The following is a 15157-nucleotide window of genomic DNA, read 5'->3' as shown; positions in this document are numbered from 1 at the left end:
TTCTACGGTTGCAAGAAATCATTTCATTCGCAGTAACATATAACACGTTATGTTCAAATGAAAGCACTACTTGAGTGAAAAGGAGATTAAACATTGTTGGAAATGTAAGCATTTTCAGAACCTTTAGAAGTCTTCACAAAAATCATTCAAGAACTGGAATCATTATACATTCAAAGCTTTTTTTTTTTTAAAGATTCTTAGAAACCTTACTCTAGATTTAAAATACCTAGCAAAGCTGCCCTTGAGTGTAACATGACTCAGTTCTTGTTTGACCCTTTAATAGAAGTACTCTAACGGTAGTCCTTTTAGAAAGAAGTGTTTACATCAAGTCCCTGTAACTATGGATACACCACTTTGATGGTGAGAACAACCAAACATTTTTAAATTAAATGAATGGGTTTAAAGACATACATTAATTATTTACATCAACAATGACCAGCAAAAATTTGAAATGTTACCCTTTTTAGATGAATAATGTGACCAAACACTTCAAAGTTCTCCACTTGTTTTGCAGTTTTCTTGATGCAGCTTTTTCCTTACAGCAATTTTTCCTGTAAGTTAGTGCCAGTGCAGCCTCATAGGTGCACACTATACAGTCTGTATACAGCACTTCCACAATAAGAACCCCTCTTTTTGAAAAACAAATACATTTGAACAGGAATAATAAGTGAGTTGGGTGTTTTTTTCCGCAGTAGATTTGGCTAATGTTGATTATAAGTGAGCAGGTTATCCATTGTTGGATAATGGGATAAAGGTGCCGTGGTGGTTTAGAAGGAGAGGATCGTTTTCTGGACAATGTCGACACATTCGCGCAGCTCGTCTTCTTTGATGACAAGGGGAGGGGCAAGGCGGATGATGTCACCGTGGGTGGGCTTGGCCAGAAGTCCGTTGTCACGAAGGCGCAAGCACACCGTCCAGGCATCATAGTCTGGGGGAGGAGGATATTTATATTTACGTCATATATATATATATATATATTGTATAAAGGGACTGCAGGGTGTAAAAAAAAATAAATGCTATAAATGATGGATTTAAGCACTGATATGCTTTTTAAACTACATTTTGAGGTATTTGCACCCTGAAGAATGCATTTAAAAATATATATTTTGGTAATTTATCACAGCTGATCTACAATAAGGCTGCATTTTTAGAAACAGTTCAGTACTGTACCTTTGGTCTCTTTGATAACGATTGCATTCAGCAGGCCTTTCCCTCTGACTGTTGTCACAATGTCTTTCGGGAGTTTCCGTAGCTCCGCACGCAGAATCTCTCCCATCCTTTCAGCGTTCTCTGACAGCTTCTCCTCCTCCATCACCTGAAAATATACCAAAAGGACAGGCCTTTTTTTAATGTGGTGTTGAATTAAAATGTAACTGTTGGAAGCTTTGACTCATTTCTTAACTTCATGGTATGTTGTAGTGAAAGAATATTCTATTTATTCACTTTAAAAAAAGTGGGTTAAAAAAGTGCTTGGAGTAAAAGAAAAAAAGAGTAATACTGACTTCTAATGCAGCCATAGCAACCTGACAGGCCACAGGATTTCCTCCATATGTGGACCCGTGCTCCCCAGGCTTGATGGTCAGCATTATCTCGTCGTCACACAACACAGCAGATACCTGAGACATACAGATCAATTAAAGCAAAAGGTTAAAGTCTCACAATCAAAATAATCTATACTTCTCCACTGCTGGAGTTGATCGCAAGCAAATCTATGAAGTGTGACTGAACAACAACAAGCATTCTTACAGGGTAAGTTCCTCCAGAAAGAGCTTTGCCCAGAATCACTACATCTGGACGGACTTCTTCATGGTCTACAGCCAGCCGCCGGCCGGTCCTCGCCAGGCCTGTCTGCACCTCATCAGCGATCCACAGCACCTGGACATAACAGGGAAGTTAAGTAGTGATCTCAAAGCCTAGTCAGTTATCTACATAGCTCTCATATATCTGTTACTTGTAGATACAGAAATGACACCTCATTATTTATTGAGTACATTTTAGGTTAGCACATAAAAAACAAGGATTGTGCAAAAGTGATTAACAGTTTTTGTCCTCATGATGAGGAAAGAGTTCTCGGGTAAATGTGGTTAGTTAGTGTGTAAAAACAAGGATACAGCTCTCAGAGACATTAGCCTAGGTAAGTAAAGACTGAACATGTCAAATACCAAGACAAATAACAATAGTAAACCGTCAATAACGAGACTTGCTGCTTTAAGTTGTCATTCTCTTTCCAATGATATGGAATCTTTCACAACAGTGTGTCCTTAGTGTAAAGATTTAGGAATGGACAACATAATCAATCAATCACCAACATAACCATCTGACATTATTGATCTCCACTGTATTTCAATCTATTTCTGTCCTTGTTAATCACAGGTTATCTCAAACTAAATGCTCTACTCTTCGCAACAGATAACAGTTAATTAAATAGATATCTGCCAAGACTGCAGTTTGCCCTCAGGTTATTTTGCAGTCAAAAGCAGACATTCTTCAAGGACTCGCTGCCCTGTTTAATGTTTAGCAATGCTGAGAAACTATTTACCCCGCAGACCAAACAAAACCCTTAGAGAAATGCTGACACATACACTTACAGTCCAGACAACAACATAACATTTACAGAAGATTGGGATGAGTATTTCATCACAACAAAATACATTGTTTAGTTTGAAGATAACTGTGGAATGTTATAAACACTGCACAACTATGCTGATGAACCAGTATTAACTGTTCATGCATGCTTGTGGGGTTTTATTTTTCTATTCTTTACACTCACATTGTATTTGGTGCAAAGTTCTCTGACTTTGGTCAGGTAGCCGAGGTCAGGCACAACCACTCCAGCCTCCCCCTGGATCGGCTCCACCATGAAAGCTGCAACATTCGGGTCTTGAAGAGCTTTCTGCAAGACAGAGGGGGGAAAAAAAAAAAAAAAGGACCAGTCAGACAATTTTATCAGACAAGACTAAGATAACCCTGTTGACCTGCTACTTCAGTGAAAAATTAGTTCACATATTTAGAGTCAGCTGCTGCATTGTCAAGCCCTTCAGTCATCCTGTTTAAATACCAGTAGATAATGAGGGAGGCAAGTCAGCAAACTTTGAGGGATCTTTGATGTAGACACTTTAGAACTTAAAAAAATATATAAATGATGTCAAATAACTTATTCTAAATGTACAGCTGGGTGTGCAAAAAGTGCAAATATTTTCCCGCACAAAATAAAATATTTAAGAACAGTTTTCGAAACAGGTCACTTGTTTGTTTTTTTTGGTATTCAAAGTCTTGAGTTGAAGGGAAAAAGTAAGTACTCTGCAATTTGGCAGCAGGGTTGTTGGATCCTTCTACCTGCACATTAACTCTGAGCAAAAATATGATGAAACTTTTGCTGCCTGTTACAAGACGTTACTATAGTTGTGAAAGTTAACCATGTGTCTTGCAATAAGATCAAAACCTCTGCATGTAGGTATGTTATTGCACGGAAGAGGCAATTGTTTGTCTGCAGTGTCCCTGGCTGCCCTATAATTTTGGCATTTTACAAGGCACTTCGACAGCTGGATAGTACAAGGGTTTAGGAAACTGTTCTAAAAATTAAAAAAAAGCTACTTGTAGCAGTATGAAGCTCAAAAATGCAATTCCAGCATGCAGACTGAACAAATGTAACCCATTAAAGTAAGCATGGTACATTTTCAACGGTATTCATCAAGGGTAGTCCAAAGTATTACCTCCAGTGCAGCAGTGTCATTGAATGGAACATTCTCAAAGCCCGGCATGAAGGGGCCGAAACCGTCATAACTACTGGGATCATTGGAGCTGGAGATGGCTGCCATTGTACGGCCCCAGAAGTTTCCATCTAACCAACAAGATTAAAAAGATGGCATATCTGTCATTCTCGTCAGCTTATAGCTTTGCATTACATCAAATTAAGTTACCACAATGTTCGTTTATGTACAAGATAAACAGTGCACATGCTATGATTTAGCAAAGGTTGATAAACAGAGCCTATTTTGTTAGAATTGTCGTTGTGATTTTTAATTTGTTAGCGGTATATTTCTATCACTTGAATACAATCTAAACAGTTTCAATGATTTTGCACATATTGGTGAAATATCTTACAGCTTAGGTTTCCTGACAGAGAAAACTTAAAAATGCACTCAAGAGACACAAAGTAAGCTACAAAATGTAACTGATTCCAAAACTGTTATGCAATATGTCACAAGGTTAAAATTAGGTACCTGCAAAAATGATTTTGGCCTTGTTCGTGGGAACACCCTTCACATTGTACGCCCATTTGCGAGCAAGCTTGCAGGCAGTCTCCCCACCTTCCACACCTAGTATGAAACAACAGAACAAAAGTCGGCAAACTTGTACTAACAACAGAACATGTCGTAATGGTGTTTCCTTGCAGTACCTGTGTTCATGGGTAAGACTTTGTCATAGCCAAACATGTTGGTGATGTACTCCTCATAGGCTCCCAGGACATCATTGTAAAATGCTCTCGAAGTCAGGGTAAGTTTGGAGGACTGGGCCGTAAGTGCAGCAATGATCTTTGGGTGACAGTGGCCCTGATTTACCGCACTATATGCACTAAGAAAGTCATAATACCGGTTTCCATCAACATCCCACACATGGATGCCTAAAAAGTTAAGAAGAAAACAAAGTTCTTAATATTCGTCAGTGATGACTCTTAAGTAACCTGTCAAATATTTTGAGGAAATGAACTCACCCTCTCCTCTCTCTAAGGCCACAGGAAGGGGGTGGTAGTTATGTGCTCCATGTTTGTCTTCACGGGCGTAGATTTCCTCCGAGGTCAGCGGACGTTCCACTTTCAGTTTGGAGGCAGCGGTGGAGGCTGAACGCTGACCAGAATGGAGGCTGCGACTCAGTACAGGGGCAGCACGGCTCACCCTGCGGCTGAACTTGACGATCATTCCTGACATTGCTATGTTGCTGTGTCTAAATGGTGACACAAAAAAACAAGGGATGGCCTTCAAATTGTTGTAAAGCCAACACTACCCTTCGACAAAGAGTAGAAAGTTATAATCCACCTTTTTTATTTATTTATAAAAATTGTGATACCTATTCCCAAGTGGGGAATAAATTCTCTAACCACAAAGTAAAATAAATAAATGCTCCTAAAAAAGTAGCTTTAGCTATAAAACTCAAGCATAATGAGAGTCCATGAAGCACACGGGCTTTGCAGGTCTGCTGAACAACGCTTCTCTTTCACACGCAACACAATAGAGGAAAGGACCTTCGCTGGGAGTGGGTTTACAAAAGCTAATCTCACTGCAGCGTGGCAACTCAACTGTGATGATCCAGATTTTTCTATTCAGTTGCAAGCACAGTGGAGTTATGATAAATGTTTACATTCACCTGTGTTACTGTTGTTGTTACAATAAATGTTTACATTCACTTTTTGTTACAATAAATGTTTACATTCACCTTTGTTAAAATACAAAAAAACGGATTTGAAATGTGACAATGAGTGGTTTTGAAATCTTTTTGACATTTTTAAAAGTCATGCAACCTTTAACTTGTGTGTTAAGCTTCTGGGCGAGATTGGCAAGCTGTTCTGAGGTTGAGCCAAGTTTAAGTCTTCAGCCAAGCCTACAGTGACTACTGTTTCAGGACAATTAATATTACATAAGGCATTCTGTTTATAAAGAAAAAAAAAAAACCATGACATCAAATGCAAATTGATAAAAGAAGTCTACAGCAGAGTTAAAATTTAAGACTTCGTGGGTGGAACATCAGCTATCCAGTACTTCGCTCGGGATAATCAATAACCTTGAACAGTGAATAAATACACACAGCAAACAGACAGCACCTGTACCAGGTTGCACCAAGGCCAATGGACCCCGTGGCACTACTTCGTGACACATTAAAACTGCTCGAGAGATGATAGGTCGCTGAGGAGCTGCCTCCATAACACACCCCTAAACATCACAGCCAGGAGCTAAATAAAGGACCCTGACGCCTGACTTCTGAACGATGACAGACCCTAAACTAACCACGCTGCAAACCCTGCACCACTTTCATGATGTCATTTTGAATCACGATACACAATATTGATGTAAAGCTCTTTCTGGTTTAAAACCCTGAAATAAAACGGGTTAAGTTAAGGACATTAGTTGCACACATTTGCCGACTAGTCTACATAATAATAAACACGTTTCTTAAATAGATGCTAACAGAAATGAACGGCTTCACTTCCTTCAGTTAGCTCGCTAAGATTAGCACACGTCTTTCTGAAGCCTCCACTAAGATCCTATCAAGCAAGAATTCGTAGAAAAGGAGAGGAGGGACATACATGAATGCCAAACAATACCCGTCAGAAGTGAAACTACCTTAAAACGCTCTTCAAATGCGGAAGATGCCTGCCCTGTCCAACGGAGGAAACGGTAAAACGAACCCGCTGCGGCTTATATTTATAAAGGTCTGGCGCGTGATGACGAGCCCGTTGCCGTTACTTACGTGCCTACGTCATTGGACACGCCTTCATGTTGCAACATTTTCCGAGAATTGCAAAGTCGTCGACCAACATAAACCATCGAAAATCACACTAAAGACGAATTAAACTACAGGTAAGTATCAGTGATATTACTTAATTCAGTCATATTAAATGCTTTCATTTTTGTATGATGTAAAAAAAAAAAAAAAAAAAAAAGGGAAAAACTTCGGCATTCAATGCATTCAGTCTGACTGTAAAATATGATATGATATATAAAATATGATGTCCCTGCACTCATGTTCACTTCATTTGGCTGTCTACTCGCCGTTATATTGTATAGTTTGTGCTTATAATATGTCTACACTCATGCACTTTAACTTATGTCAACACTGTCCATTTACAACTCTGTTCTTGCACATTTACATTTAATCGTTCATATTTAATTTACAACCATTTACGACTCTGTTCTTGCACATTTACATTTAATCTTCCATATTTAATTTACAACCATTTACGACTCTGTTTTTGCACATTTACATTTAATCTTCCATATTTAATTTACAACCATTTACGACTCTGTTTTTGCACATTTACATTTAATCTTTCATATTTAATTTACAACCATTTACGACTCTGTTGTTGCACATTTACATTTAATCTTCCATATTTAATTTACAACCATTTACGACTCTGTTCTTGCACATTTACATTTAATCTTCCATATGTAATCTTCCTATTTAAGACTAGTAATATTTAGTTAAATCCTGGTTGTATATATTCACATTCTTAGTTTTGATATTTTTAGTACTTATTTACTTTGTATTTAATATTATGTTTAGATTTGCTAATATTGTGTTTTTTACTCATATTGTGTGTTGGATAACCTGCTGCTGTAACGCCACATCAATAAAGTTATTATATTCTATTCTACTCTATGATAACATGAACACGTGTAACTGGTAAATGACTACATACAATATGAATTCAATGCGCGAGTGCATAGGAGGATTCCGCACATTACGCGCATGCGCTTTGTGCCCTAAATTTCGTTATGGCTGACATGGACTGGCCAGGCTGTGCAAAGAGTTTGAAAGGTGTCATTTTGGACATGTGTGGCGTTTTATACGACAGCGGGGAGGGAGACGGGGTTGCCATTCAAGGTTCGGTTGAAGCTGTGAAAAAGTAAGTGGACAATTATCGAATTGTTTTGATATTGTACGGCATTTAAGCTCATGTGCCTGACTGTCAAAACTTAAAAAGAGCAAAGTGCGTGTGCACACTGTATGGGTAACTTATGGATACTAATAACTATTGGGGTCAGTGTGTCAATGTTTATGAAGCAGTACGTTTTATTTGAATTATGTGGGAGCTATCTACTTGTCAGTGTCCCAAGCTGTGTGCTCCATTAAAAATGTGAACTCTCTTGATCACTTGCAAAGGCTTAAAACATGTGGCCTGCAGCTGCGCTTCTGCACCAATGAGACGCAGGCCAACAGAGAGAAGTTTGTGGCAAAACTGGGAAGACTGGGCTTTGACATCTCTGTGCCTGAGGTCTTCTCTCCCGCACCTGCAGCCGTAGCCGTCCTTAAAGAGAGAGGTTTACGGCCCCACCTGCTGGTGTATGATGGTAATGCTTTAAACTGTGTGGAGTTTATGATCGTGACTTTGAGTTACACTCATCATTTGAACCCAAAGAAGGGGGACATTGCCTGTCTAATACAAACCACGTGTGCTTGTTTGTTCTCCTCTGTGATATGTTGACAATATAGAAAATTAAAATTGTATCTAGACTTGTCCTTTATATGAAAAAACACAACGCTGAATAGTGTTAAGCTTTGTTTTCTATTTGCAGGACTTCTCCCAGAGTTTGACACTGTTGACAAAACCAACCCAAACTGTGTGGTGATTGGAGATGCTGCAGACAAGTTTTCGTATGAGAACCTGAATGAGGCATTCAGGGTCCTGTTAGGCCTGGAGAAACCGGTGCTGTTATCTTTGGGTCAAGGGTATGACAACATATTACCAATATGTAAAACAGTCCAAAAACACAAGAGCATTGCACATGAAACAATTTATCTCATTCCATGTTATAAACACAGTGTGAGATTAAAAAAGAGATCAACATGTGTGTTTCTCCCTCCTCTCCATAGGAGGTATTACAAAGAGACAGATGGTTTGAAACTCGATGTTGGTGTTTACATGAAGGCTCTGGAGGTACAGTAGATGCATCATTTGTGTTGACATTTATAAAGAATCAATAACAACAGTTTGTTACATGTTAACAAATGCGTTTTGTTCCCTTCAGTATGCCTGTGATTTAAAGGCTGAAGTGATTGGAAAACCTTCCCCGATGTTCTTCCAGAGTGTTCTCGATGACATGGGACTACAACCACATGAGGTATTCCACAACCAAGCACATTAAATGTAGCCTTAACACAATGTACCATGTACAGGAAAGACATGCTTGTTGTTTTATAATAAAGACTTGTTCAAGGCCAAAATGCTATTTATTAAAGAAATATTATACTCCTTTTCCTTTTCAAACAGTCCCCTGTGGTATAAACCAACTCTCTCAGAACGCTCCGTTTTGGTGTGTGTCTCTTTAAATGCAATGAGCCCCCCCCTGAGATTTCCCGGTAGACTTCACTTTTTTATTAGCGAGAATAAAAATGGCAGACCTGCGCAAAAGTTATGCTCTAGGCTGGGGGTGGAGTCCATGGGTGGAGATACTTTTTTTTTTTTTACCAGAATCCCACTGTGATGTCACAAGGAGAGCAAATTTGAAACAGAGAACTTTTCTCGGTGTTGTAAGACTTATGCAGACAACAAGAAAAGGACTGGATGGGTTTATTTCACATGTTGTGGGTCAGTAGACACTCAGGTTACCCTGAGTCTAAGTGGATTTTTCATCACATGTCACCTTTAAGCTAACTTTGCAGTGGGAATTCTTCCGTTCTTTGAATTATTGAGGTTGAGGAAGTTTAGAGAGTTTGCACTTTGTCTTGCGGCATTATGTTATGTTTAGCATTTGGTCACTCCCATCCAAATGTTTTTATTTTTATTTATGTTTGTTTGAAGAGGGACAAGTATGGAGCAAGTAAACCGTTCCCACACACTACAGCATTCATAGCCTAAGCTAATTTGCAATTCTCGTCCCTAGATGGGTCTTTCAAATACTTGAAACTCAACAATAGATACACATCAAACCGTACCAAACTATCACAACAATAGACAGAATCAATAATCTATCATACAGTAAAACAGGAAGAGGAAGATCCCACACGACTACAGGAGAGTCCTCTTTAAGAACTGTTCCAGTTTCAAATGACAAACCTTTACCAGTCAGCATGTACAGTCATGCATTTCCAAGAAGTCAAAACACTGAAATGCTGTTATGCAACCCAACAGCACAAACAGTTTAAAAAGTATTTGGTTCAAATGAATTAATTGGCAGCTGAGAGAGAATTCATATAATGGACTAATAATTTTTGGAAAAAGATATATTTACATTGTTAGTATATGTGCAGATTAATTGTAGGGTAAGTCATTTCATCTATAAAATGTTAATGTTAAAACTTCTTAGAAGCTCTAAATAACATCTTCAGATTACTCCTTTATTGCAACCAACTGTCCACCCCCAACTCCCCTAAAATGAATTACCATCAATTGACAAAGAAAAGACAACGATGTCTTATTGCAAATCTGTGGCAGCTTTACAAACAAAGCCAGTTTAGCACACCTTTTATGGTTGTATTGATTTAGGCACCACAAGCTGGCACAGGAGACTTGACACTTGATAGAGTCTGAAAGCAGAAACCAATCACAGAGCAGGACCTGGAAGCACCCTCTTGCCGCTTTTTTCTTTTTTTTTCTCAGCAGGTGTCTGAACATGTGTTAAATTTCTCTCCCTGGCATCAGCTGATCACACTGTACCCTGAGAGGAAAGATGGTGCTCGATCACCACAGTGTCTCTTGGCTTTTCTATTTTTAAACCTGACACGTAGCACCTTGAGAAAGCTGGGCTCATCCAAGTTTAAGCTTAGCAAGTTTTGTTTCTGGATTTCCCTTTGAGGAGACATGAATCTGTACATAGATGCATCTGCTGGCCTTCAGGAAGCCGTCTGTTTCTCACCCAGGCTCTCATGCATGGATAGTGGTGCAAAGTAGAAATTCCTTGTTCACCGAGTCACTCTTTAAATCATCAAAATGAAACTGCTCCCTTCTCCCTTTCCCACAGACCAGTATCCTCTCTTTCTTTCCTTTAACACATTTCTGAGAATAGGTCCTCTTTTTAAAAGTCATACTCCTGTCACACAAAAGAAACTGCTGAACCTCCAATAACCGATCAAAGTAATCAGTGCAGCTTTTTCAGAATCATGCATTTTCATCATTACATCACATTCTCATCCCCTGACCCTGAAGAGGTCAAAAAGATCCAACAACACTTGTAGCACGAAGATCAACTTTATCAACAATCGTCTCTAATTTGTTAATAAAGTGTTGCTGGAGCTTTTTGACCTCTACGACTGTAAGCCTTTCACTCTTCATGCGCCTTCGTAGTTGGTGAAGTTGTGCCAGAAAATCCTTTGCTTCATCCCCCGACCCTGTCAGTAACTTGTTAGCTCTGTCTTTCACGATAAAGAAAGTGGTGTGAACTCAGATGTGTGTTCAGTGGAAAGGAAAGTTTAAAAGGAAACATGAGAAGGAGGTAGGGCAGAATGAACTGGATCCACTAAGCACAGATAATGCCACAGACCCAAGCAGGAAGAACAGGAGGGAAACCACCGACGCTTCTAGTCAAATTAGAATGTTCTGGATAATAATAACACACAGTTGAACATTCATTCTGTTCCCAACGGTTGACTCTTAGTATCATTGCGGTGTTCAGAGGCATAAGGTAGTCACGACAGGCCCCAGTGCGAGCTATTTCGACGGGCCTTAGAGCACGCTAGTTACAGTGAACACACCAACCGACACACACACACATACCATAAGGAAATATGTTTACCATCATTGTTTTTAAAAGGCATTTTAAATTAGTCGGTCGGCTCCGAGATGTGCACTGTGCTCGCCTCAGCTTTACCCTACTTGGAGCCTTAACTTATATTCTGATCATTTGATAAAACAAAGAAGCGCTTTGACCTCAGACTCCACAAGTCCTACTTCACATTTACCATAACAGTAATGTAAATAGTTCTCATTGAGGAGAGGCTGTACGCGGATCATAAACAATAGGTACATTTACAAAGCTATGCTACCCTGGCACTCTGTTACATAAACTGTTAAATAAGTGTTTCCTTTGTTTTAGAGAATTTGAGTAGTCTAGAGTGAACTTGCCCGTGAAGGGTGCGTCTCACCTGGGTGTGTTTGTCGTACCTATCGGCTGTTCGGTGCAACTTTAGCAACCTCCTGTTGTTAAATTGGTAAAGCAAAACAAAACACCATACCTTCCTGTTCTCATGTTAGTACATGCATAACCCAAATACAAAAGTCCGTTTTTAATTCATTCCATGGCAAATGAAGTTTTCTTTTGCAACATAAATGACACCAATTAGTTGTTTTCTCCCAAAAATCATAATGCATTGGTCACAAAATACAAAAACCAAAACCAGTAATCAAATAAAGCAGACTCACTTGAAGGACTCTATTTGAAGAACACAGAGTGCTCGCATGCTTCTTAATTTCATTTCTGGACTACTACTACTGTGACTGAACTGTTTCAACAACAAGAAAGAGTTTTATTGACACAAGTTGTTTTTGTGTTTTCTTCAGGGAACACAGTGTTCAAACATGGCATGTTCTGAATCAATCTGGCATTATGGATGGAAGTGTGGCTACATCATTCCTTTTTTTTTGCTTGAGCCCCTGTCCACTAAAAATATCTGTGCACGACCCTGCTCATTTTTTTTTTATGTAATCACCACCTCAACTGCAACCTTTTTAGTAAACCTTTTTGATCTCTTAAGTCATTTAAAAGTGGATGTTATTAAGCTGCAGGCGATTTAGTTGTTACTGCATTTGTGTCACCCATCTGCATGAGGGTAAAGAGTCTTTCTTTTCTTCCTCCTCCTCCTTGTTTGCAGGTGCTGATGATCGGCGATGATCTGGTGAGCGATGTAGGTGGAGCCCAAAACTGTGGCATGAAAGGTGTACAAGTCAGGACCGGAAAGTACAGGTCAGTGACCTCCTGAATGAATGAGTGACCCATTTGGTCAGTGATCTACTGTGCTGACGTTTCCTTGACCACTGTCCCAGGTTATTGTATGGGTTGGAAAATACTTATTTTTACTAAACTGTTATACACTACATTTATTTCTTAGGTGAATCTGTTTTAAAGATAAAGATGGAACACACAAAGATACAGAATAGCATGATGAAGTATCTCAAAAACAACAAAATGCCATCAATTTCTTTACATTTTAAAGCCAGTTTGACAGTATTGTAAAATCAGAAAATAAATAGCTATTCCCTGTTTTAGCCAGAAGAGGGCAACCTCACACCAGGATTATGAACCAGAGTTTGCTCAATAACACCAGCGCTTCCTTTGAACCGACCCACCCCGTTCTTCAGTGCTTCCAGATTTGTTTATTTGATTGGAAGTCTTCTTGAAAATAACTTTATTCCCTCCACATGTCGAATGCTTCTTCAACCTCGAGGTCGTAGTCACCTAGGATTTATGATCCGAAGTGTGGAGATTACTGAGGCGCCCTTTCAAACAGCGTAATTACAGAAACATATGGCTGATTATTTTAGAAGATATATGGGGTTCTTATGGCTTTTAAGAAAAGAGAACCCTGACTGGTAGAAGTGTTGTGGAACTACAGAAACCAACCCAATGAATGACATGTTATTGTATGTTGAAACAACCTCAGCTCAAGGTTTGATGTGTGTACTTAAGAGATATTTTTAGTTAACGGAGGGGGAATCCTGAACATTTTGTTTTTTTTACTTTCAGTTCTTGCTTTTCTATGTAAATGTGGAATCATAACCCTGAATTAGTGGAGAACGAGTGTTCAGATTCTTTAGTTGAGTAAGATCAACAAAATAACACAATAAAAACACTTTATTACAGCTTTATATGTTTATATTTACGTAAAAAAAGATATATATATGGGGATGCTGGTAGACAAGTGGTTAGTGCGCATGCCCCATGTACGGAGGCTGTAGTCCTCCAAGCAGGCTTGCCCGGGTTCAAATCCGACCTGTGGCTCCTTTCCTGCATGTCATTCCCGACTCTCTATCTCTCTACTTGATCTCTGAGTCTATATACTGTCCTATCTCTCTAAATAAAGGCACAAAAAGCACAATAATAATCATTAAAAAAAAAAATATATATATATTCTCCTCATCTACGGACCTTTGTGGTTGTTTAAATAATTTATTTATGAAAATAACACCAACAAAAAACAACAACAGTTTCTTAAAAATGAATTGTAATATTGAAGCGTGTTCGAGTGGTGTAACATTTAATCTCTCTATGCCCCACACACACACACACACACACACACACATCTGCCTTACTGCTAAACTATTTCAGGTTCAATAACATATTGGAAAGCATTAAATGATCTGATGTCCCTGTAAAAAGCGCCACGATCAGTAACTTTAGCTCTCAAATTCACGTAGGAGAATAAGATATGCATTACTCCTCTATTAATTTAGTTAAGAACGCTTCTAATTTTTCCCCAAAATGGACTAAAAGGCATTTCCAACTTTGACATAAGAACGGTACATCACAGTGCAAAATAAAAAAAAACTACACTTTGTTTTTCTTCACCCCTGCTGTGGAATACTTGAACCTCCTCTTCTTTGATATTATACAATGTGTTTGGCTCTAAAGCACAGATTAGCGTAAAGAACACCATGCTGGATGACCTGCTCTGATGCCACAGACTGGCATGCAAGTCGCGGGTCATGTGACCATGCTGTGTAATCTGCCTGAGCATCAATAAAGCTCTAATCCTGCCCTAAGAGCACAGTCACCCAGTGCAAAACCTGTCCTCTGTCAGAGCTCGGTTATTCCTGTCTGTTTGACAGAAGAAAGTGGGTGTGTGTACGTTTGTGTATGTTGCTGGCATGTATGTGCATGTGTGTGTAACATGTGCATGTGTGTGTAACGTGTACATTCTGTGCAGGTATGTGAGTTCAGGAGCAGACAGTATGACGCGTTTCAGTTTGAGCAAGCATGAGAGATTCATGTGGATTCTCAGCAGAATCCTTCTGGAGTATTTGACTTCATTTTCTCTCCCAGCAGCTCTGTCCAGCTCTGTGTACTGACACTCATTATGTCACTTTATATTATACCGGTACTCATCCAGGGTTTTTTTTATTTTATGGAGGGAAGGGCAACAGCTTGAAATAAATGGTCTGTTTCATGCAACAAGTAAGTGCAGTGTTTCATCTGAAGTTTTCTACGACAGATGTTCTGATCAGTGCATAAACTTTAATTATAGTGAAATACAAAGTAGAACAGCAAGTAATTTCATCATTTGTCACGGAATGTCTTCAGAACAGTAGAATAAAAATAAAACTATGATGATTAACAACCCCAAAGTGCTACTTTGAAGGTCCAAAGTTTTGAATCATCACTGTTTGTTCCAGCTCCTGCAGCCACATGTCAGATGTGTCCTTGGACAAACCCTTTGCCCCAAGTTAATTTTGGCAGCATATGAATGAGATTAGTTAACACTGATGGACACTTTGCATAGCTGCCTA

The 15157-nt window shown here is 39.1% G+C and overlaps 2 protein-coding genes across 2 annotated transcripts in view; one reads left to right on the top strand and one right to left on the bottom strand.

The window, feature by feature from the left end:
• Positions 1-720: 720 nt before the first annotated feature.
• oat (ornithine aminotransferase) lies at positions 721-6453 on the bottom strand. The gene is made up of 10 exons (XM_061027438.1): positions 6339-6453; positions 4715-4944; positions 4400-4624; positions 4224-4319; positions 3714-3841; positions 2771-2893; positions 1747-1875; positions 1503-1616; positions 1171-1315; positions 721-928 (listed from the first exon to the last, which is right to left on the bottom strand). The coding sequence occupies exons 2-10, from the start codon at positions 4926-4928 to the stop codon at positions 768-770; spliced, it is 1335 nt and encodes a 444-aa protein (XP_060883421.1). The 5' UTR covers positions 4929-4944; positions 6339-6453; the 3' UTR covers positions 721-767.
• Positions 6454-7372: 919 nt separating this feature from the next.
• lhpp (phospholysine phosphohistidine inorganic pyrophosphate phosphatase) overlaps positions 7373-15157 on the top strand; it is a 28936-nt gene continuing 21151 nt past the window's right edge. The window contains exons 1-6 of the mRNA XM_061027439.1: positions 7373-7624; positions 7882-8069; positions 8295-8448; positions 8593-8656; positions 8748-8840; positions 12526-12617. Coding sequence (XP_060883422.1) covers positions 7494-7624; positions 7882-8069; positions 8295-8448; positions 8593-8656; positions 8748-8840; positions 12526-12617 — 722 coding nt within the window. The 5' untranslated portion in view covers positions 7373-7493. The remainder of the gene's footprint in view (positions 7625-7881; positions 8070-8294; positions 8449-8592; positions 8657-8747; positions 8841-12525; positions 12618-15157) is intronic.

This window comes from Labrus mixtus, chromosome 21, assembly GCF_963584025.1.
Source record: "Labrus mixtus chromosome 21, fLabMix1.1, whole genome shotgun sequence".
Classification (NCBI taxonomy): domain Eukaryota; kingdom Metazoa; phylum Chordata; class Actinopteri; order Labriformes; family Labridae; genus Labrus; species Labrus mixtus.
Note: the sequence above shows the minus strand (reverse complement) of the source record. Positions and strands in the feature narration are given on the sequence as shown.

What these genes read in the sequence shown, in the direction of transcription:
- oat (XM_061027438.1), bottom strand. Translation starts at nt 4,928, where the DNA reads ATGTCAGGAATGATCGTCAAGTTCAGCCGCAGGGTGAGCCGTGCTGCC. An exon ending in AGTCTTACCCATGAACACAG is followed by an intron (nt 4,320 to 4,399) that starts GTACTGCAAGGA and finishes GTTTCATACTAG; the next exon opens with GTGTGGAAGGTGGGGAGACT. An exon ending in AACTTTGCACCAAATACAAT is followed by an intron (nt 1,876 to 2,770) that starts GTGAGTGTAAAG and finishes TGTTATGTCCAG; the next exon opens with GTGCTGTGGATCGCTGATGA.